Genomic DNA, 22,815 nt, shown 5'->3' on the forward strand with positions numbered 1-22,815 from the left:
TTTTGAGGGTTAAAAACTGATTTCTTTCTCACATACAGTATTGGACTATACATTAGCAAGTTTCCAAATTTCCATAAAAATCTGTGTAAATTTATAGATTGATCGAAAAGAAATTTTCACAGCGCGTTAGATATACACACTTAGATTAAATTACTGGGATCAGTAAAATTTTACTGGGTTTTGGAACTACCGAAAAAGTCAGTAAAATGAAAACTGTCGCCACGCGTAATTGAAAAGCAAATTTAACCATGTTTTATGTTTCATCGATATATGATATAAAAAGAAAGCTCTCTGCAAAATTTCAGTGAAAAATCACTGTTTTTAGATTTTTGACATATTTTTTTAGTTTACTGACTTTTTCGGTAGTTCCAAAACCCAGTTATTTTTACCGAACAGATTGAGTGTGTATGTTACTTGAATTTCGACTTATAGTTTCAAGTGGTTTTAACAATCACGAGTTCAAAAGCAATAACTGTTGGACTAAAAAAAAATTTTTTTTTTTTGAAAATGCTATTAAATAACTTGATTTTAAAAGTGGAAGGAATGGCTTAATAGTTCTTCTTCTTTCTGGCGTTACGTCCTCATGTGGCAGGTACGATTATACCGTTTTGATTCATATTACGGACACTTAAGGCCTCAGTGAAGTATAACCCAGCTTGGACCATACAAAATAAATCATTCTGTATGATTTTTTAGCGTTATCGAGCGTCGGAAGCCCTTAACTTTCGGATGGTGGCTAAAGAATACGCGTTCACAACTTGAATAATTTTTAATAAATCAAAACGTGTGGCCTTTTCATGATTCTTATTCCGGATGCTCCCTCACTTTTGCCTCATATTCCGGACGCTTTGATTCGAATAACGGACAGCTCATGATAATCATTAATGGAACAGTTAAATCATAAATTGAAATCGTCCAACCACTTAAAAGACGTCTAAGGTAGTTGGGCATTATAAATTTGCAATGATATTTATGGAAAATACCTAATAAAACGAGCCTCGAAAATGAGAACTTTTGGACGACGAAAATTGAAACATTTCGTGTGAAATGTTTCCCATACAAACGAGAGTGTCCGGAATTTGAAGCTGTCCGTAATATGAATCAAAACGGTACTCTATGCCCTGGGAGGTCGAGAAAATTTCCAACCCGAAAAGATTCTCGACCAGTGGGATTCGAACCCACGACCCTCAGCTTGGTCTTGCTGAATAGCTGCGCGTTTACCGCTACGGCTATCTGGCTTCATAGTATCTTCACCAAAATAGTAAATTTAGGCGAGACGAACAAGTTTGCTGTGCATATTGTTTGAGTAGGACTTTCATATATTTGGATGGAACGCTCATAAATTTTCGTCACACTACACTAGTCACTAGTCAAATAAATATTACTTTTTAAATTGATTGATTGTAAAAATTCCTCAAAAATATATGTTGAAATTCAAGTAACAGTTTTGTCTATTGTCAGTTATTGCGATTTCAATGGTTTAAGTTTTTTTTTCTAGTGTTCGGAATATAAATTTTGGAATTTTGGAACTCAAATCAAACAGTATGTCTGACGTGTTGATAAAATGTCATTCAAATCGGTCATGAATAGCTGTGATCTAGCCTACCGGAATGGATCATTTTGTATGGAAAATCTAATTAGTTTCAAATGTATTCAAAAGTAATGTAATAAAATACAAAAACACAGTATATATTATTATCAAAAAAATATGAATCAGATTGAGATTTCTAATATTTATCATACAAAAATAATTCAGTTAACTATCAAGAATAAAAAAAGCAGTTAAATTCAAAAGCTTCAATCATTATCAGTCAGTGCTCATGTCCGTTTTCGAATCAATTCTCCGATGGCTTCGATCACACTTGCCAGTGCTTTATTGCTGGAGGCATTGTCCTGTGAATGTTCAGAAAAAAAAGATGAAAGCACACAAACCAAATAAATCAAAGATGTCCCATTCGGGAAAATCAAACTGTACCAATACTTCATGCAAGAATGGACCATCTCCAACCTCACTTTCTGACAATTGATACCCCCTCTCACCAATGAAAGTAACCAAAACAAGTCAGTTAGGAGCGGCTACTAACCTCAATTTTTGCCAATGCCTTCGAATCACTACTGCCTCCACGGGTGCTCTCCAGTTGACGGTCATTAATCTTTTGCTTGTGGCCGGGCTGCTCCAGCTTGGACAACAACTTGGTTCGATCCGGCAGACGTGGTGCCACGTGCTTCCGAAGGCTGTCATCCTTGTCCACTAATTGATAGATGGCCTACATTCCGGTCAACGATGGGTGTGATTTGGAAGACAAAAAAATGGAAAGAATTGTGAATAAAATTAGTGTGACAGAAAGGTTTATGCCAGTGAGCTACAAGGCTTTCAGGTGATTGCTGATGTTGAGGGACTAAGTGGGGTAATCCAATTCTGAAGGTGAAACTCAGTTTGATTAGGATTCAAATTAATAAGAAGGGACAGAGAAATTTTACAAATGTAGGTGTTTGCTTACTTACTTTGACCAAATCTACAGGAAACTTGGACTCTGGTGCTAACGAAGAGGTGAATGTTGAACTGTGAAGAAAATTAATGTTATTTGGTTCGAAACATTTGTAAAATTCCTTCACCTCTTGTCATTTTCAAATTCTTCACGTTTCACCACAATTTTCTTATGAAATTCAATGGGTTCATCTTCAGTGGAAGAGCTTTGATTTCCAACTGATTTGATTCCAATTCTAAGATCAATATAAACTTCTTTTTGATGATCCAACTCATTTTGTGTGGTTTGTGAGGATGATTCTTCAACGTTTTCTTCCGTTACTGGCTCTTCTTTTTCTTCTTCTATTTCGTCTTCTTCATCGCCTTCTTCTTCCGCTTTTTCCGTGGTTTCGTTTTCAGTACCATTGTCAGAATCGGTGGTTTCTGGTTCTTCAGAACTTGTGTCAATGCTTTCTTCGGTAGCACATTTGGCAGCACAATCACAAGGCGTTGTACCCTGCATCTGATCTGAATCATCGTATTGTTGTCGATAAACTGTTTGTTGATCTGGGGGCGTTTCCTGTTTATTAGAAGTGCTATCACTGGTCGGCATTTCACTTCCTACTGGCTTAGCACTTTTCCGTCTTCTATTGATGGCCTTATCACTATTCCGGCTGTCGACACGTCCCTGCTCTTCCTGAACACTTTCACGCTTGCGGTTAGCATTATTCCAGTAAGTAGCAGTGTCACCCATATCCGCCGCATATCGATTCGACCGCTTTGAAACATCCGCATGCGAATTGTCGGACTGATGATAGTAATCATCACCGGCCGGAACTCCACGTTTGTTTGGGTAATCATCGTCTTCATCACGATAATGACCTCTTCTACGGGTGAACTCGCCAGCGTAACCCACCTTCCTCCTCTTATCAGCTTTGTAATCAGAGTCGGCGTCATCTCTATCATCTGCTACCGAGTCCCCCTCAATAGAAAATAATTTTCTTTTCAGCCACCCCAAAGTTGACTTCTTTTCAATAACCGTGCTTTCACCGGTAAACCTTTGCCCATGGGCAGCCACCATGTCATTGATTTCCGTTGAATCTGCTTTTTCGGACGACATCAACGATGGCATCAACGGGCCGTCCTGATTTGCAATTTTATACTCGTAATCATCGGTCTCATCGGTTTTGTTGTTGTTTTGATGATCCTTGTTACCATTATCGGATACCCTGCGCGCCGGTTCTCCATTCCAGCCGGGCACCGTTCGTCTGATACCTATAAATAGAGATAGCGAGGAATGCCGTTGAAAATCAAAATCCATTGAAACAGAAATCAACCTCCGCCGAGTCTGATTAATATTCTACAAATCTTCTACCCTCGCCATAGGACTTCTGCCTCTGCTGACGATGTTACAATTGTTGAAAAACGACTATTATTATTCATTGTTACCACATCGTTGTTCTACCATTTGATGATGACTTCAATTGACTTTTGTGTGGATAGGTTATGCATTAGCTTCCACTTGTGTGCGTTGTCAAGCCTGGATTCATTAATGGCTCATTCCGAACTTATGATAAGGGATTCAAAAATGCTATTGTAGACTGGGACATTGATTTCTAACACTGACCGGGTACAATGTGATCCAGTGTTTCGAAAAAGTAGGGTATAGGGTAGAAGCACCGGTTTTGGCCATACGCCAGTTGTAGCCATAGGGGATTATACACCATTTTACATAGCCAATCAGCATGAAACCTTTTGTGTTTAGTAGATCACATTCACATGATAGAGCCACATTCATTTACTCGTCCAAATTGATTCAAAACCTATGAAATACAATTCATTGTCCTTATAATTTTAACTCCCTTACACCTAATTTGGCCACTCTCATGAGAAATCAAAGCGATTGGCGAATTTAGGAACCGAAGTTAAATCTCTGGCCGAAACTGGTTCCATTGGCCTATATTGACCAACGGAATTTACAAAGCAAAAAAATGGTTTAGCTCAGTTTAGATATTTTACACACATAATATGGATTGAAAGCTTGCATTTGACATATTTGTATTGTAAATACGGCTTCCCATTTAATTTTGATTGACATTTTCTCTTAGGCTGGCCAAAATCGGTGCTTTTACCCTATTTGAGAACAAAGAGTTAACGACACAAATTGAAATTTTTGAAAAACATCCAAATATTAATCATTGCTATGAACACGAACTGAATGTTGAACGATCTGGATAACATGATTAAACTAATTGACGTATAATATTCCATTATTCCATACTCTTTTAATATGAATTAGTCGTTATGTTTGACAAGCAATTTCTTTATGTGCGAAGAAAAAGCGATTTATTTGATTCTGCCAAGCCAGATATAATATTGACATTAAGAATTGCTAAAAGGTTTGCTAAAAAAGTTATTGCATGACTTTCGTGCAGAAATTAATCCTTTAATGAATTTCTGAATGAATAAATTGCTGAAATTATCGAAGAACCACTGGAGACTTTTTTTAAGAGAAACATTATTTGTTTTATCTTTGCACGGGTAGAAATCAGAATCCAAAATCATAATTATGCACCCCGATATCATGACCAGGGATTGAGATCATGACTCCAGTGTGTTTTCATCTTATGAAAATACACCATGATTTGGACTCACGATATCATGAGTCAGATTGTCGTAACGTGACACAAGTTGCAGCTGAGTGCTCGAAATCATGCATGAAATGAAAACAAAAAAAAACAAAATTTGGTTGAGCAAGTTTCGAACCAAGAACCTTTTGATTGAGAGCCACGTACTTTACCACAGTACCAATGACTTGAAGCAATGATTATGACTCCCGAAACCATGATTTTTCGTCCTGATATCACGACCTAACCAATTTATGAATTTCATGACTTGTAAATCATGGTGTGGGAAGCAGTTTTTAATCTGTGTGCTAGTTTATCGTCCCTCAGGACCGCACTTGCATTACAATGCTTCAAATATTATCTCAATTCAGGGCTGTCTTTCTCCAATTTTACAAATGTCCCAAATTTCCTTTGTTTTCATCCACTTGATGAATCCACCTAACTCGTGGGACTTCAATGTGCCTTGTTGTCGCGGCATGACCAATTTTTGGATTGTTTTCTGACAGTCCAGCAACATTTCATCCATCATTAGCGCCATTCCGAATATAGGGATGGCCAAAGAGTTGATCTAGCTCGTGATTCATAATTCTCATCCCTACGCCATTAAATAATCTACACTGTCAATGGTTCTAAGCACACTGTGTTCAAAACCTCCTAGCAATTGTTGCAGGTCCTACTCGAGCTCGACGTTTGAGCGGTGCCGTGTTATTTACGTGACCATGGCAACGAGTGAATTCGGCACCGCTCAAACTTCAAATAATGAACTCGTACATTGATCCATTTCCCGCATTTAGAGCCTTCAATGACACTAATGATTTAGAAAACTCATACACCCAACACAGGCTACTTGATGAGATTCACGTTTTTGAACAACTATGCTGGGAAGTGCCACGTGAGTTTCCCGAAATTCAAGCCTACTACTATTACCATTCCCAGCACAGGTATCCATATCTCGTGCGTGAATTTTTGGAGTACTGACGCAGTAATCCACCATGGACCGATGCACGAGTTCACTAATTTGACGTTTGAGCGTTTCCATGGTCACATAAATTATACAGCACCGCTTAAACGTCACCGAGTGAACTCGGTCATGGTATCTGCTAGAGAAGAAGTGTTAGACATGATATTGCTGTTTGTATTTGAGATGCAAATCTTGGCTAAACGTCTTCCAAATGCGGTAACACAAAACAATCAAAGGACACTTAGCAACGATTATACAAATCACCGCCACCCTAGCAAGAAAAATCTATCTCTGACATCGCATTTCTTGTGAAAAATCTTACCGCGTTTGGTGTTCCCGCATTTGATATTTGCATTTCAAACACACACAGCAATACTCTGCTTGAACAGAATCAGTCACAAGTTGACGAATTGGCATGTATCAGATGATGAATCATTATCTGATCATCGCTACATACACTGGGAATTGGTTGTGACCAAATTCCATGGATTCTCTCCGTCCATTGGAAATCCTAGTATTTCGGATGTTTCCACTTCCGGTGAGTTGGGACACAATTGTCCTTGCTTCGAGTGATCTCATAATTGCTTGTCACTTTGCTTATAGGTAAATTTTCTACACAACTCCCTTCACAGGAGAAGTGGATGTCTGGCTGTTTGTAAAGTATGTCAGATAGTCAGGCTGCTATAAAAGCTCTTGCTTCGGCCAACTCAAGGTCGAAGCTTGTTATTGCATGTCGAACTCAAATTGAGGAACTGAATTCAGTCAACTCTGTAAACCTTGTATGGGTACCTGGCCATTCTTCCATCGCTGGAAATGAATTGGCTGATGAGCTAGCTCGCGATGGAGCATCGCATGACTTCATTGGCCCTGAGCCGGCAATTCCAATTTCGAAGTGCTGGGTGAAGCTTCAGATAAATTCTTGGGCGGCAACTCAGCACAAGCAATATTGGAATAGTTTGGAGTCATGTCGTCAAACAAACATACATCACTGAGCCATCTCCATGGGTGGCGAAGTATTTAACAAATCTGTCAAAGCAGAATTGCAGTCTCTTTGTCAGAGCGTTGACAGGCCACTGCCGACTCAACTACCACATGGCAAATATTCAGCGTGTTGACTCATTTGTGTGTGATAGTTGTGACTCCGATTATGGAACTTCGTATCACCTGATATGCAACTGTCCAGTTTATGCGCAAATGCGATTCCAATTATTTGGTAAACATTTATTAAGTGAAACTGAATTCAGAAGCCTGAATCTTCAGGACATTCTGTTATTCTTAACCCGCTTTGGTAATGAGCTATAGGCTCTCTTTACGCTCATGCGTTTTGCAGTGCCCTTTTTAGGGCGCTGTTCGAACCCATAGTGGTATGGAGATACATGCTCTCAATTCGCTTATGCGATCTTCCCTCTTCAAGGGACCCCACTCCTATTTCCTCCCATCTTTCCCTTCCCTTTCCTCTCCCATCGGGTAGATGATGAAATAGGCTCAAATATGGCGATGGCACAAATCTCCCAAATGGCGGGGAACGTGCCTTTGGAGCCGGCCTTCTGATACCTGATACTACTATTACCATTCCCAGCACAGGTATCCATATCTCGTGCCAGTGTTGCATTTGAACGCGTTCAGTTTGCGTTCCAGTTCAAACCTTTGAACGAGGGATCAAGTAGGCTTGAACAATGAGCAGTTCAAAAATTTGAACCCGTGCGAGCTAAAAACTGAACGTGAAATGGAAACTGTCTCCATGGCAGATACACGACATATTTGAATGCGGAAGTTTAGCAAACATGTTAGGAAACTTAAATGGTTCAATATATTTGTAATGTCATGAACGCAATATGTTCTGATGTAGTTTTTTTATGGTTTTCAGCTTCGTTGTGCATTTTGAAGTGAACGGGCCGTTTTTGAGCAGGTGCAGAATCTTGCACGAGAGTTCAATGCTTGCTAGGTTCTCGAGCAAAATAAGAACGCGTTCAGTTCACTTTTGGCTCGCGTTCAGTTCAATATGCATCACTGTCTCGTGCGTGAATTTTTGGAGTACTGACGCAGTAATCCACCATGGACCGATGCATGAGTTCACTAATTTGACGTTTGAGCGGTGCCGAATTCACTAGTCTCCATGGTAACATAAATAACACGGCACCGCTAAAACGTCAAATAGTGAACCCGTGCACAGGTCCATTGTAGAACTGAAACGTCCAACTTGAAAGATCTGGATACCGCCGATTTCAACCAAAAATGATGCTCGATCGTAGCAAGCAGCGACAGCGAACGGTTGAAGTTTTCAAATTCGGTGAGTAGATACCGAATGGATTGAGAAGATTAGAGAATGTTTATACTTTCAATTGCATTTAGTTGATGAGCATAGATTTTTGCCTTCTGAGAATTATCATTTCTCAAGTGGAAAAGTTAACAGTGACAAAACGGTCACCAGAACGATTTTTGAAATTGAGGTACATCGGAGAAGAAAAAAATCTCTAATTCATGCCTGCCCAACCTTTTTAAAGCACGGGCCAAATCGCAGAAACAATATTGTGTGGCGGGCCAGTTTTTCAAATACACAAATATTCGCATAAAATCTGAGAAAAGTCAGTAAATGAGGCAAATGTGTTCAATGAGAACTCGAAAAAATGCAAAAATCTAGCACAGGATGTTTTGAAGAGTCCATCCATGAAATTTTTGGTGCCTGAAAAATAATTTTCAGTATATTGAAGGAATCTCAGCATTCGGTCAGATTTTCACCTATGATACGATTCAAAATTCTGCATAAGATTTTGTAAAGCTCATGACCCGGAATGAGGAACTTTTGCAAAAATCTTGGTCAGAATGAGAATTCAAGATTTGTGCCTAGGATATTAGAATATTGCGTGGTATTCTTTTCGAAATCCTACCTTGAAATCTTAAGGACCCCTACCTTTAAATCTTTAATTAACTCTAATCTTAGCCGGATTTTAGAAACTTCGGTATTGATTCGATGTAAATCTTGGCTAAGTCTGTGGAAGTTTGTTGAAAATTCTGTGAGAAGCCTGCTTTGTTCAGTATTCATTGCAAATCCTGTCTGAGATTTTGCGAAAAGCCTGTCCGTTTTTTTTATATTCTTGCCAATGATACTTGTTTATAGGGTAAGTGTTCCCTTAGTTGTGGGTGTTCCTATAGTTGCGGTAGTGCCGTTTTCACTGATTTCATTAACATAGCTACAGAACCGACACTGCCAATCAACGTATTGGCATCAACAAACACGAGATAGTTTAAAAGAGCATTCAAATTGCTTTAAAACTGATGAAGTATCACTTAAATTGCTAAAACTGTTATTGCTTGTACCAATAGTTGCGGTAAAGTGTTCCTATAGTGGAGGATCCCATAAGAATACCACGGATACCGCAACTATAGGAACACAAATTAAAAATATACCGCAACTAAAGGAACAGTGTACCAATAGTGGAGGTATAATTTTTCACTAACATGCCGTGGACTACTGCGATGAAATATTTTTTCTCATTAAGCCAATGGTCGTTACTTCCCGTTACAACATCAACATGTACATTAATTGCGCTTCTTGAATTTAGGCGGTCAAATGAAGTTCAATAGTGCTTAGTACCTCCACTATTGGTACATCTACCTTAACTCCCAGGAGTTAATTAAACTCTGGGAGGGAGAAACCGATACGAAATTCATGTACGTCAAGGTGAGCCCAGATTCTGCTGTCACGAACTGTCGCTGTGAGTCGCACTCAAAACAATCCATACTTCGTTGTTACGTGAAAAGGTACTTGGTTTTTTTTCCATCGCACTTTTCACGTAGCATTACGTGGATCATAGGTAACACCGAATGAACGCATGAACTAATGAACCTCATCAGTTGCATCGAAGTTTCACGTCACAGCTACATGAATTTTCACGTAGCTTCTACGAAGCATTTCAATAGATCCGAGGGGAAGTTTCATCAAAAGTTATCGAAATCAATTCATAGAAATCAATCATGTTTGGCTTTTTATTTTCAATTTGAAAGATATACTATTTTATTGAAGATTTCAAAACACTGACTGACCAGCATCGTGGCATCCATTCCACGTTCCATAAAACGCACGTTCCTCGCAAATTTGTCCAGGGCCAGTTTCATTCACAACGATTAACGTTCTGTTGATATGAAATTAGGTATGAAGTATTATTCAATTTGGGATTCTACGGATTTTAATAAATATTTACCTTGAAATTGTTCCTAAAAGTCCAGTAGCAGCAGCTTCTTAAAAACGTATCGGCCACCATTTTGACATTCGAGCTCAACAGGGAATGAACGCGATGACCAAATGAATTTAAGTACCTACGTGATTTTCACGTAAGTGAGATTGGTAGCCCCCGTAACAATCACCGGGTCTCCATTTAGTGTTCATATATGCCTTGGTAATTATTAGCTTAGTCAGGTGAACAGGAGGCAAAATGAATGCGGGATCTCGAACGATGGACAAACATGGCAAAAGCGCGTAGGGGGAGATCCCCCAGTACCGGACAGCACCCAATACCGGACAAAGTCGAAACATTGAGAAATCATGGTCCAATCAAGATGATGTATTAGTAGTAAAGGAAGCTATTATGGAGACTAATGTTTGCGTAGAATAACACATCCTTGAAATATGCATGCCTATTTAAAAAAGTACAAAAGATAGAAAATTTCAAAATATTTGACGTATTGCCTTAATTTTGAGCCTATTTAGTAATTATTTTGAATATGAAAAAATACTTTGGATCACGCAAACATATTCGAACATAATCCTTATTTGATAGTATGAATGTATTTTGTACCATAATTGGACTAAACATGGACAAATTACAATTTTCTTTAAGCACCTCCTGTCCCCCAGTTATGATATCTTTGTAATTATTGCACGAGTGTCTCAAAATACATTCATTTTTCATGGATTCCGTCGATCATGGTATCAAACATGCAATAAAATTTAGAAAAATGAAAATTCAGTACAACATCGTAAAATGTGCTTTTTTTTCATCATATAAGAAAGAGGTTTTTGATGGACATCTTGCAAACTATGATATACTCAAATTGTTCTTGAGAATGTTGCAAATGCCATGAATTGACAATTATATACTATTCCTAAAGTAAACACATTCAATGATGTTCAAATTTACAGACTTCGAGGCATTTCCAGATTGTGTCCGGTATTGGGTGCCACCTTTCAAGATCGATCAATTTGGTACTAAAATACATCATCAAAATGCAATGTCAAAATTCATACTTATATTTTCAAATTTATTTTTGTACACTATAAAAATGATAATATTTATCATAAATGGGTAACACGAGCACATAAAACCAATATTTTTCGAATTATGAATTTAGTGGCTTCAGTGTCCGGTACTGGGGGATCTCCCCCTAATTGATCAAAACTTATTTTTGCATTTTATCAGAGCTGACAAAAATCCCAATAGAAATGAAAATAAATGCTTATAAAACTTAAGCCCTTTTTCCATATTTGTCCGGAGAGATCGAAGGTACATAACAAAAGAAAACTAGCAATACTCATCAAATCTACATTGATTATCGTTGGCAAGATACTTGTTTCAAATCAAATGGAAAAAAACCCTACCGCCACAGGTAACTTCTACTCAGCTTCTTCGTCTACCGAAAATTCTAATGAGAAATCTTCAGATAATGTACCCGCTTCAAGTGATATATCTGCCTCTGATTTTAATTTTTTAAATGGACAATTGAATCTAATGATTGATGCAATGTTCAAAGCCACCACAATGACTGAAGCAGTCCAAGTAGGTGTAAAATTTACTAATCAAATTGTTATTGGATTACGTTTTTCTAATGGATCTGTACGAAAACGACAATTTCCGCACGCGAAGAAGACACTAGGCAAGGTTACTTTCAAAAACACTTCACTTTATTGCACTACTTTAAACTTACACTTTACACTTTTCACTTTACTTATATCACTTGTACTTCACTTTTCGAATTTGAAAATATAACTGACTTTCAGCCGCGCACATCACGCGTATTTATATCCCGCACCACATGTTCTAGAAACGCGTAGAACATTTCCGCTGTTTCCAGGCGCAAATGATGACGACGATGATGATTGATGATGCATGTGTATGCTAGACTGGCGACGGTCACTCACTGCGATGCGCTTGGTCACTCACTGGAAGGCGCTCAGTGAGTGTAGAGCTTGACAGATGTGCGATGCTGCTGCTGTTGTTGTTATTGCTGCCAACCGTGTGTGAGGGGGACTTTATACCCTTTGCGCAGTCTATCCGTGTGTTATGTGGGGTGATGGTGATTTGTAGGGAAATGCCGTTCAAATTGCTTCTGCTTTCTAAACATACCGCCGGCCTTGAAGGCTCGCCTTCAACAATGTGAGTCTGGATCGAGCAGGAGGCATATCTTCGAAACTGATCGTGTATATTCTTCATTTTCGTCATGGAAGAGTACTTCTCGAAGAATATCGGTTCTGTTATGACAACACCACATACCTTACGCGCCTCTGGAATATCCTCATTTCGAAGCTCGGGCTGTTCAGGCCAAAGTGATCGGTTCACAAGCCATGCTGGGCCATTCCACCAGAGCGTTGATTCCATAAGTTCTTCTGCTGCAAGTCCGCGTGATACTATGTCGGCTGGGTTGTCTTTTCCACTGATGTATCTCCAGTGACATCCAATAGTGGAGTTCTGAATTCCCTTGACTCTATTCGCCTCAAACTGTTTCCAGCGGTTTGAAGGTGCGGTAATCCATTGAAGCGTTAGCATGGAGTCCGTCCACAAAAAACAGCTGTCGACGCTCAATTCCACAGAATCTGGAACCTTTGTCAAGAGTTCAGACAATAAAACTGCTGCGCATAATTCCAACCGTGGCAGTGTAACCTTCTTCAATGGTGCTACGCGTGATTTGGCACACAGCAAACGAACGTATGCATTTCCAGAAACGTCGACGGTTTTGACATAAATGCAGGCTCCATATGCGACCATGGAAGCGTCTGAGAACCCATGTATTTCTACGGCGATTGGCTGTAGACATCCAAACGTCCATCGGTCGATTCGAAGATTTTGAAGATGCCGCAGACTATCATAGAATTGCTGCCACTTCTGCACGATATGGTCTGGGAGTGGGTCATCCCAGGAGACATTTAAGAGCCAAAGTTGCTGCATCAAAGTTTTAGCTGATACGATGATCGGTGCTATCAATCCCACGGGATCATACAGAGATGCAATCGCAGAAAGAATGGTACGTTGAGAGTAAACCTGGAACTGTTTTAGATGGATACGGTATGTCAACCGATCATTCCTGGTGTCCCAGCTCAATCCCAGAGACTTGACGATTTCGTCGTCGTCAATCTCACACATTGTGCCTTTCTCCACCAAGCCTTCCGGTAAATCCTTCAGCAATTCTGGATCATTACTACTCCACTTCCTCAGCTCGAAACTGCCCTTATGCAGCACTGCGAGCAACTCATCTCTCGTTTTCAGTAAAGCCTGTTTGCTGTTTGATCCATGTAACAAGTCGTCCACGTAGAATCGTTTGCAATGAGAACGACAGGCATTCGGATAGGTGTCCTTCTCGTCTGCGGCTAGCTGATGCAGCGTACGAACAGCAAGAAATGGAGCAGCGCGTGTACCGTATGTCACTGTGTTCAGCTGATACACCTTCAGTGGTTGTGATGGTGTTTCTCTCCACAGTATTCGCTGTAAATTCGATGATTGCTGGTCTACTCGAATCTGCCGATACATCTTGGCAATGTCATCTGTGACAACATATCTCCAACATCTGAATCCCAACAAAAGCGAGAACTGATCTGCTTGGATGTTCGGCCCAGTCATCATAATATCGTTGAGTGAAAAACCTGATGATGTTTTGCTGGATGCGTCGAAAACAGTCCTTAGCTTAGTTGTAGTACTCGTTGGCTTAAGGATTGCATGATGAGGGAGGTAATTTATTAACAAACCCACCTCTTCCAAGCCGTCAGGAACAACACTCATGTGTCCAGAAGATTCGTACTCTCTCATGAAATCTGTATACATTTCTCGAAGTTGGTCGTTTCCATGTAGCCTGCGCTCTAAAGCATGGAATCTTCGTAGGGCTTGTTCCTTAGAATCACCAAGCAATGAAGAAGGCTGAGACAATGGGATCTTCACCTCGTACCTTCCGTCTGATAAGCGTCTGACGTGTTCGAGATAGTGTTTTTCCGCTGGATCCAATTTGGCCTCACCATTTACTTCAACTTGCAGCTCCTCTACTTTCCAGGACTTTTCCAATTGTTGCAGCAGCTCAGCATCAGTCATCGAAGTAACCACATTCGATTGCACGTGATCCCGCGAATACTGCTTGCAGCTTCCGGAAACTACCCAGCCTAGCTCAGTGTTCCACAGAATGAAGTCACCAACTTCAATCTTTTCCGGAAGTAAAAGCTTGAAGAAAAGCTTGGCTCCCAGTAGAACATCGATTTTTCCTGGTCTGCTGAATGTCGGATCTGCCAACTCTTCTCTTCTAGTGGAAAAACTATCGCATTGAATGTTGTCAGATGGTAACACATTCGTGATCTTGTTCATCACCAGCAGTGGAACGTTAAACTGCTTTCCGTTCACACGAGACTCGATAGTAGCCGTCACCTGCCTTCCAACTTGAGCTTCTACTCCACTTACTCCGTGGACGGTGATCGATGTATTGCATTCCTTCAACCGAAGTTTCCGAGCAAAAGCTTGCGTTATGAAATTCGGTTGTGATCCGGAATCCAACAGCACGCGACACGGTAATTTGCTCCCAGCTCGATCGTAGATGCAGACCATAGCAGTAGCCAAAATATCACTCGATGATTGCATGGTGTGATTTGCTTGACTCGCCATACTCGCATTAACGATGCGCTGATCCTGAGGGACAGATTCTGACGACGATGACACGCGGCTAGATGGCCGATGTTCCTGCTGATGATGTTGCTGTCCATGTAGTAAGGTGTTGTGCTTTTCGCTGCAGGACTTACAACCTCTGGATTCGCATTTACTTACTACATGCTTGGACGAGAAACAGTTGTAGCACAGCTTCCACTTTCTCACCTCGTCGAATCTAGCTTCTGGACTCATGGCTATGAACTTCTTGCAATTCCACAGTGGATGGTTTTGACCACTCTCACAGATTTTACAGCCAGTAGAACTCGTAGAAGCATGAGATAGCTGTGGCTTGAAACGACTGGATTTGCGAAGCTCTTCTTTGTCCGTTGCCAACGCCTCTAGTGTGTGACATCTACCGTTGATGAATTTGACGATGTCTTCGTATTTTGGTGACTCCTCTTGTTGGGTTTGGGTTTCCCAATCACGACGTGATGTTCCATCGAGTTTGCTGGAGATCAGGTACACCAAAATCGTGCTCCATTGATCAGTTGGCTCACCTAGTTGCTTCAGTGCATTGATGTTTCGCTGGCACTCAGTCAACAAGCGACGCAACTCCTTCGGCGAATCTTGTGACACTTGCTTCGTGGTGAACAATGCCTTCAGATGTTTCTGCTTGATTACCCGGCGATTCTCGAACCTCTCAATCAGCAAATCCCAGGCCACTCGGTAATTGGCATCAGTGATGTCCATCGCATCCAACATGCACGCTGCTTCCTCTTTGAGGCTCGACTTTAAGTATAACAACTTCTGAACGTCAGACAGCTGCGTGTTTCTGTCGATAAGCGCCTCAAAAGCATCACGAAACGCTGGCCAACCGAGATAATCACCGCTGAACGTTGGCAATTCCAATGTAGGCAGCCGTACAGCTACTGGTTGTTGCACCATGGGGAATTGCTGGTGGTGAATAGGTATCAAGGCCTGGCCTCTGTGCACGTTTGCAGCCGCTATTGCTGGACCCTGCATCCTCTCGATGATGGAACGCGTTGCAGCTCTTGCATTCATGCACCTTTCTTCAAAGGTGGCACGCTTTTCTTCTTCCTCTTTGACGTTTACTCCTTCCTCCGCGTCGATGGCAGTTTGTATGGTGTCGTACTCATCCCAGCACTGATTGACGACATCCAGTCGTGCCTGAACCAACTCTGCTGTGATTCCGGGCTTGGATTCGATGTCTCGGATGAATACTTCGATCCGTGTCAGGCGTCCGAGAATAACTCCACGCTGTCGTTTAAGCTCCGCCATGCCGAAAGCTGTTGCGATACGTCGTTCCAAACTAAATGCAAATGTACCGCCGGCCGGTGACGCCGTTGAAATCCTCAGCTGCTTGTGTCTGACTGGATTAACAACCGACGACTGACGCGCGCCGAAGCACTAAATCGGGCACTGTAGCTGTCTTGCTACCAAGTAAACCGACTAACGACGAACTAGTCGACTGGTCGAGACCCACAGTTCCGCTGACTGCGACGGACACTGTCACAACGGTCCCGCGACTATCACACTTTCGCGCACACTAAAACGACTCGCGACGCGACTACTTACACTACGACCGAACGCGAAACTTGCCTTGCCTTCTGACTTGCTAGATCCGCGCGATCCGGTTCGAAGGACCAAATGTACGAAAACGACAATTTCCGCACGCGAAGAAGACACTAGGCAAGGTTACTTTCAAAAACACTTCACTTTATTGCACTACTTTAAACTTACACTTTACACTTTTCACTTTACTTATATCACTTGTACTTCACTTTTCGAATTTGAAAATATAACTGACTTTCAGCCGCGCACATCACGCGTATTTATATCCCGCACCACATGTTCTAGAAACGCGTAGAACATTTCCGCTGTTTCCAGGCGCAAATGATGACGACGATGATGATTGATGATGCATGTGTATGCTGGACTGGCGACGGTCACTCACTGCGATGCGCTTGGTCACTCACTGGAAGGCGCTCAGTGAGTGTAGAGCTTGACAGATGTGCGATGCTGCTGCTGTTGTTGTTATTGCTGCCAACCGTGTGTGAGGGGGACTTTATACCCTTTGCGCAGTCTATCCGTGTGTTATGTGGGGTGATGGTGATTTGTAGGGAAATGCCGTTCAAATTGCTTCTGCTTTCTAAACAGGATCCAAATAACAATTTAAATATTTAAAATTGGAATGCTCGTTCTCTGAATGGTAAAGAGAACGAGCTGTTTAATTTTCTTACAGCTAATAACGTGTATATAGCAGTAATTACTGAAACGTATTTAAAACCTGGATCTAAACTCTAAAGAGATCCTAACTTTTTTGTTTATCGTAATGATCGACTTGATGGGGCATGTGGGGGAGTTGCAATCATCATTCATAGGCGTATAAAACATCAACTGTTTTCGTTATTTGAAACTAAAGTTTTTGAAACTTTAGGTGTTTCTGTTGAAACACAACTTGGTAAATATACTTTCATAGCTGCCTATTTGCCTTTTCAATGCTCTAGACAGCAAGTTAATTTGCTCCAAACTGACTTGCGAAAATTGACTCGCAATAAGTCAAAAAATTTTGTCATTGGTGACTTTAATGCCAAACAGCGGTCATGGAATAATTCGCAAAGTAATTCCAACGGCAGAATTTTATTTGATGAGTGCTCTTCAGGATATTTCTCAATTCAATACCCTGATAGCCCTACATGTTTTTCCTCTTCTAGAAATCCATCTACCATTGATTTGGTCTTAACCGACTCTAGTCATCTTTGTAGCCAACTTATTACTCATGCTGATTTTGATACTGATCATGTTCCTGTTACATTTCAAATATCCCAAGAAGCGATTTAAAATCCTATCAGCTCCACTTTCAATTATTTTCGAGCCGATTGGAATATATATGAAACATTTATTGACTCTAATCTTGATGTTAATATTCCTTTACAAACAAAACTTGATATTGACAATGCTCTTGAAACTTTAACAAATTCCATTGTTGAAGCCAGGAGCATTGCAATTCCAGAATGTGAAGTAAAATTTGAATCTGTGATTATAGACGATGATCTTAAACTCTTGATCCGTCTTAAAAACGTGAGGAGAGGGCAATTTCAACGCACTCGCGATCCTGCTATGAAAATGATATGGCAGGATTTTCAGAAAGAAATCAAGAAACGTTTTGCACAATTAAGAAACAAATATTTTAAAAATAAGATTTCTCAATTGGACCCTGGCTCTAAGCCCTTTTGGAAATTATCTAAAATCTTGAAAAAAAAACCTCAGCAGCCAATACCGGTATTGAAAGAGGAAAACAAATTATTACTAACTAATTGCGAAAATGCTCAAAAACATGCTATGCAGTTTGAAAGTGCGCACAATTTTAATTTAGGATTTACTAGTCCAATTGAAAATCAAGTTACTCAAGACTTCGAAAATATTCTCAATCAAGAGAAGGTTTTCGAAAATGCCTGTGAGACTGATTTGAAAGAAGTGAGAACTATTATTAAAAAATTCAAAAATATGAAAGCTCCTGGCGATGATGGAATTTTCTACATCCTCATCAAGAAACTTCCAGAAAGTAGCTCATCATTATTAGTTGATATATTTAACAAATGTTTTCAATTAGCATATTTTCCTGACAAATGGAAAAATGCTAAGGTTGTTCCAATTTTAAAACCAGACAAAAATCCTTCAGAAGCTTCTAGCTATCGTCCAATCAGTTTGCTTTCCTCCATCAGTAAACTTTTTGAAAAGGTTATTTTGAACAGAATGATGGCCCACATCAATTTTTGCCAATGAACAGTTCAGATTCCGCCATGGACATTCAACCACTCATCAACTTTTACGTGCAACAAATTTGATCCGTTACAACAAATCTGAAGGCTATTCTACTGGTCTTGCTCTTCTAGACATAGAATAAGCATTCGACACACAGTTAGAAAATTCCATGTAATGTTCCGCCAATTCTAATGCACATGAAGGGAATGCGAAGAATAGCGTAAATTTACACGATGTTAAAAATTCATTTAAATACTTTTTCCATCCATGTAAATTTTAAACAACGCGCAACGCTTTGATTGTTTTGATTTGATTCTCCCTACTGAAGTGAGAAGAAGAACGGCAAAATGAGGAAACTTAAGCAACGAAGTGACGATATGTTTTCAGATGCACAAATAACGAGACGTTTTTCTCCAGAATATTATTTTATTTCTGAATTGTTACACATAGATCCTTCAAGAAAAACGTAGAACATCAAACAGTACTGGATCCAAATCATTGGCTGTCAAAAGCGGGCAAACAGCAACGAGGAAATGGATTGCTGGCTCCTGTCGAATGATTCAAGGTTGCAGAAATCACATAAACAGCAGTTCCACTCAAAGTAATCCTGATTTCGAACAACTAGCTATCCTTTCGGTTGATATCAGCACTGTAGTTTGAATTATTTTCACACCAATTTCAATTTTAACACAGATTGTTAGCCGTCTAGCAGTCAATATGGCGGAGACTGCTGCTTCCAACTTGTACTGCCGAAGCTGCGTCAACCTCAGTCAGTACGTATCGTGTAATTTTGTGCTATTTATGCTAGAATAGTAATGCGGCTAGTGCGATTTTAATTCGTTTCTACGGTACCATGCATGTGCATTATGCATAGCATAAATTCACAATAGAATCAAGAAAACGCGTCGCAACATTACACGATTGATCTAATTACACTTCTGTTAATATTCAAAACTTTTTTCTGTGCATACTTGCAGAAATGGAAGATTTCCCCTAATGCTTCTAAACTCAACTAATAATATTCCCACATAAACCAAAAGCTCTTTATTTGAAACCTTCAAGTAGACATGTTGTCACGATGAGAGGGGTTCCAATAAATTGGTCAGATGAAGTTAAGTATCTAGGACTCATGCTAGATAAGAATTTAACTTTCAAAATTCACATTGAGGGCATTCAAGCCAAATGTAATAAATATTTTAATGTCTCTATCCTCTTATTAATATAAAATCAAAACTTTGTCTTACGAACAAGCTTTTGATATTCAAACAAATTTTCAGGCCAGCCATGTTGTATGCTGTACCAATATGGACTAGATGTGGTAATATCAGGAAGAAAGCTCTGCAGAGAATTCAAAATAAAATTTTGAAAATGATTATGAAGCTTCCTCCCTGGTATAGTACCAATGAGTTACATAGAATATCCAATGTTGAAACATTGGAACAAATGTCAAATAAAATAATTGATAGTTTCAGGCAAAAATCGTTACAATCTTCTATTGCCACGATTAATGCGTTATATGTTTAAGTTAAGTTAGGTTAAGTAAATTCAAAGCTTTTTTTTCTCTTATAAGCAGGTGAAATCAACTCACCTGTAAAAAATCTGAACTGCTACGGCAAATGAAATGTAATATGTTGTTAACAAAATGTTAATAAAATCTTAAATTTGTTTTACCTAACTAGGATGATAGTGTTGTCTAATAACACAGAACACCTAGATATAAGAAATGAATGTAATGTTTGGAATAATACTACGTTTTGGAATAATAGTACGGTTGCGAGACCTCCATCAATCCAAAATCATATTTTCATCGACCCAACACCAACCCGATGTCGAAACAGCATTAGTCTGACATCGGATACGGTTGAAGTCGACTTTAACTTGACATCTGTAAGAGGCTGTCCATTAACCACGTCCATACAAAAATTTTAAAATTTGCATGGACCGTGGTAATTGGCCAGACAAGATGATATCCTTGAGGTGTTCATTTTACCACCCCTTCCCCAACAGTGTAATCACGTTGATATACCTAGCAGAAAATCATTTTTCTGGCTTCACCGCAAGCTTTTGCACGGGAGTACATATGATATTTAACCATAAACCATAACCTACCTAGCATATCTTGTTCGTGGCTTGATAATCTATTATCGGCTTCAGCTTCAATATCATTTTTCACGTTACTCTGTAGGTCGTACGTTCTATATCCAAAAGTATTGTTGAAAGCTGCTTCCAGTGTGGGATTTATTCCATAATGTTCATGTTCTTCGGCTTCTTCTACGCTCTTCTCTTCAAAATCTTTCTGTTTCTCTAGCTTCCTAAAAGTTTTAGTTGATCCAGCCCTCTCTTCAAAATTGTTTCCATTTTTCAACTCTTCCCGGTAGCGCTTAGCATTTGCAGCTTCGATCGCACTAGCTTCCACCTGCAACCCATATACGTAATAGAAACTCATCAAAAATTAACAGAATTTAATGTGTAAGGTAATTTAAGTTGTTCCCAGCAAACACAAAAACTAAGACATTATGAGAGCACTTGAGAGATGCTTTCTTCCAGCTGCATCTGATAATCCTATCACAACAAAGAGACAACGTCCTGAGGAAATATGCATGCAAAAATGAAACAAGGAAGCATAGTTCGAGAAGCTAATGAGTTCTTGCAGCAGCTTCTACCTGGCTCCAAATACTTTCTGTAGCGGAAAAATGACAACCTACATTAAAGAGGTGGAACGAAAAATTGCCGTTGCTTTAGCCCTGATGCCAACCAGAACGACGACGATGACGACCAACCAAGAACCGAAAGCTTTTAAGTGAGAATGACACTTATATTAAATTTAAAATATAATATCTTCATCCACACTCGCCCAGTCTGTGTTGCAGCAGACGGAAAACGCATCTTTTTCCTGGCGTTGCTCAAGTACAAACCACCACCATCGTTCCATAGGTTGCAATAGACGAAACGAGAGCTGAAGCGTAGCATATTCTAGCAGTCAACAAAGGCCGGGAAACCTCCAAGCCGGCCACGATTCCACTTTAATACAATGCATGGTCGAACTAGGATGTTACCGAGGGGGAGTAGCAATGCAGAAACGCAAAATGGCAGAGTGGGGGTGGAAACTTTAAAGTTACCTAATAGCATTATCTACTTAGGAAACTTGAATGGTTGATGTAAACAACACGGGAGGGGTCAAGTTGGAATGCTGTGTTGTGGAATCAAAGAAATTGCTTCGGTTAAATACAATTTTTGGACGAGTGGTGGAAATGAACACGTGTACCTAGCAAACACACTGCATATGCTTTTTTGTTGTATGTATAAGCTATTACATTATAAGTGAATCCAAAAATATTTCAATTTCTCGTGCACTTGATAAACACACTGAAACCCCAATTTTTTATATCATCGAATTGTTTGATATAGAAAGTCAAAAACAAATACAAACAAAAAAACAAAAATGAACAAGTCCTTCAATGCGTACAAAGTTGATACGTTTTACCTAGTTCTCTTGGTTTGGGCAGAAGTGACACTTATCACTCCTGTTCCAAGTCACTGGTGATTGTCGCTTTTCTTGATGTAATTACGTAAAAAGCGATTTCCCAACAACTGCGAAACGGATCCGGAACAAAAAAGGTCAGCTCTGCTTACAGCTCCTCACTAGGGAAGCGTCTTCCCTAGCAGAGTGAGGTGAATAAATTAATGGAAATGATAAATTGCTACAACAAGAGAACTAGGCTTCTCTTCGAAGAAAGAAATTCCATTATGTAGCCGTCTATTTGGATAAGCACAACAGCACAACGAAGGGATGGTACAGATAATTATTAAGATTACAATGTAATCCTCGAATTTGCCGTGATTCGTTCGAGAAATATAATGGACCCTTCTGTCGGGGACAGTACTCTGGTTTTTTTCAGCTTGAGGGAATAACAAGAGGCTTATGTTCCATTTTCCCGTAATGATAATGCCAAATCTATTATTAACATAAATTGAAAACCTATAGCCAGAATCCGATACACCAACACCCGGAATCGGAATCCTTTTGCTTTCTTTATATGAACATACCAATGGAGCCTATATGTACCACCAAAAGTAACGAGATGATAATGCACGAGTCAATAATAAAGATAACGACGGAATGATAATAGGCAAGGAATG

The 22,815-nt window shown here is 39.8% G+C and overlaps 1 protein-coding gene across 1 annotated transcript; it reads right to left on the reverse strand.

Annotated features, from left to right (window-relative positions):
• Nucleotides 1-1,713: 1,713 nt before the first annotated feature.
• LOC110675229 lies at nt 1,714-21,599 on the reverse strand. The gene is made up of 6 exons (XM_021839656.1): nt 21,591-21,599; nt 20,785-21,091; nt 2,617-3,742; nt 2,506-2,563; nt 2,085-2,267; nt 1,714-1,893 (listed from the first exon to the last, which is right to left on the reverse strand). Exons 1-6 carry the CDS (start codon nt 21,597-21,599, stop codon nt 1,819-1,821), a joined length of 1,758 nt encoding a protein of 585 aa, XP_021695348.1. The 3' UTR covers nt 1,714-1,818.
• Between the last annotated feature and the right edge of the window lie 1,216 nt (nt 21,600-22,815).

This window comes from Aedes aegypti, chromosome 2 (assembly GCF_002204515.2).
Source record: "Aedes aegypti strain LVP_AGWG chromosome 2, AaegL5.0 Primary Assembly, whole genome shotgun sequence".
Taxonomy (NCBI): Eukaryota; Metazoa; Arthropoda; class Insecta; order Diptera; family Culicidae; genus Aedes; species Aedes aegypti.

What these genes read in the sequence shown, in the direction of transcription:
- LOC110675229 (XM_021839656.1), bottom strand. An exon ending in CCACGAACAAGATATGCTAG is followed by an intron (nt 3,743 to 20,784) that starts GTAGGTTATGGT and finishes CTCTATTTATAG; the next exon opens with GTATCAGACGAACGGTGCCC. An exon ending in GAATTTGAAAATGACAAGAG is followed by an intron (nt 2,564 to 2,616) that starts GTGAAGGAATTT and finishes TTTTCTTCACAG; the next exon opens with TTCAACATTCACCTCTTCGT.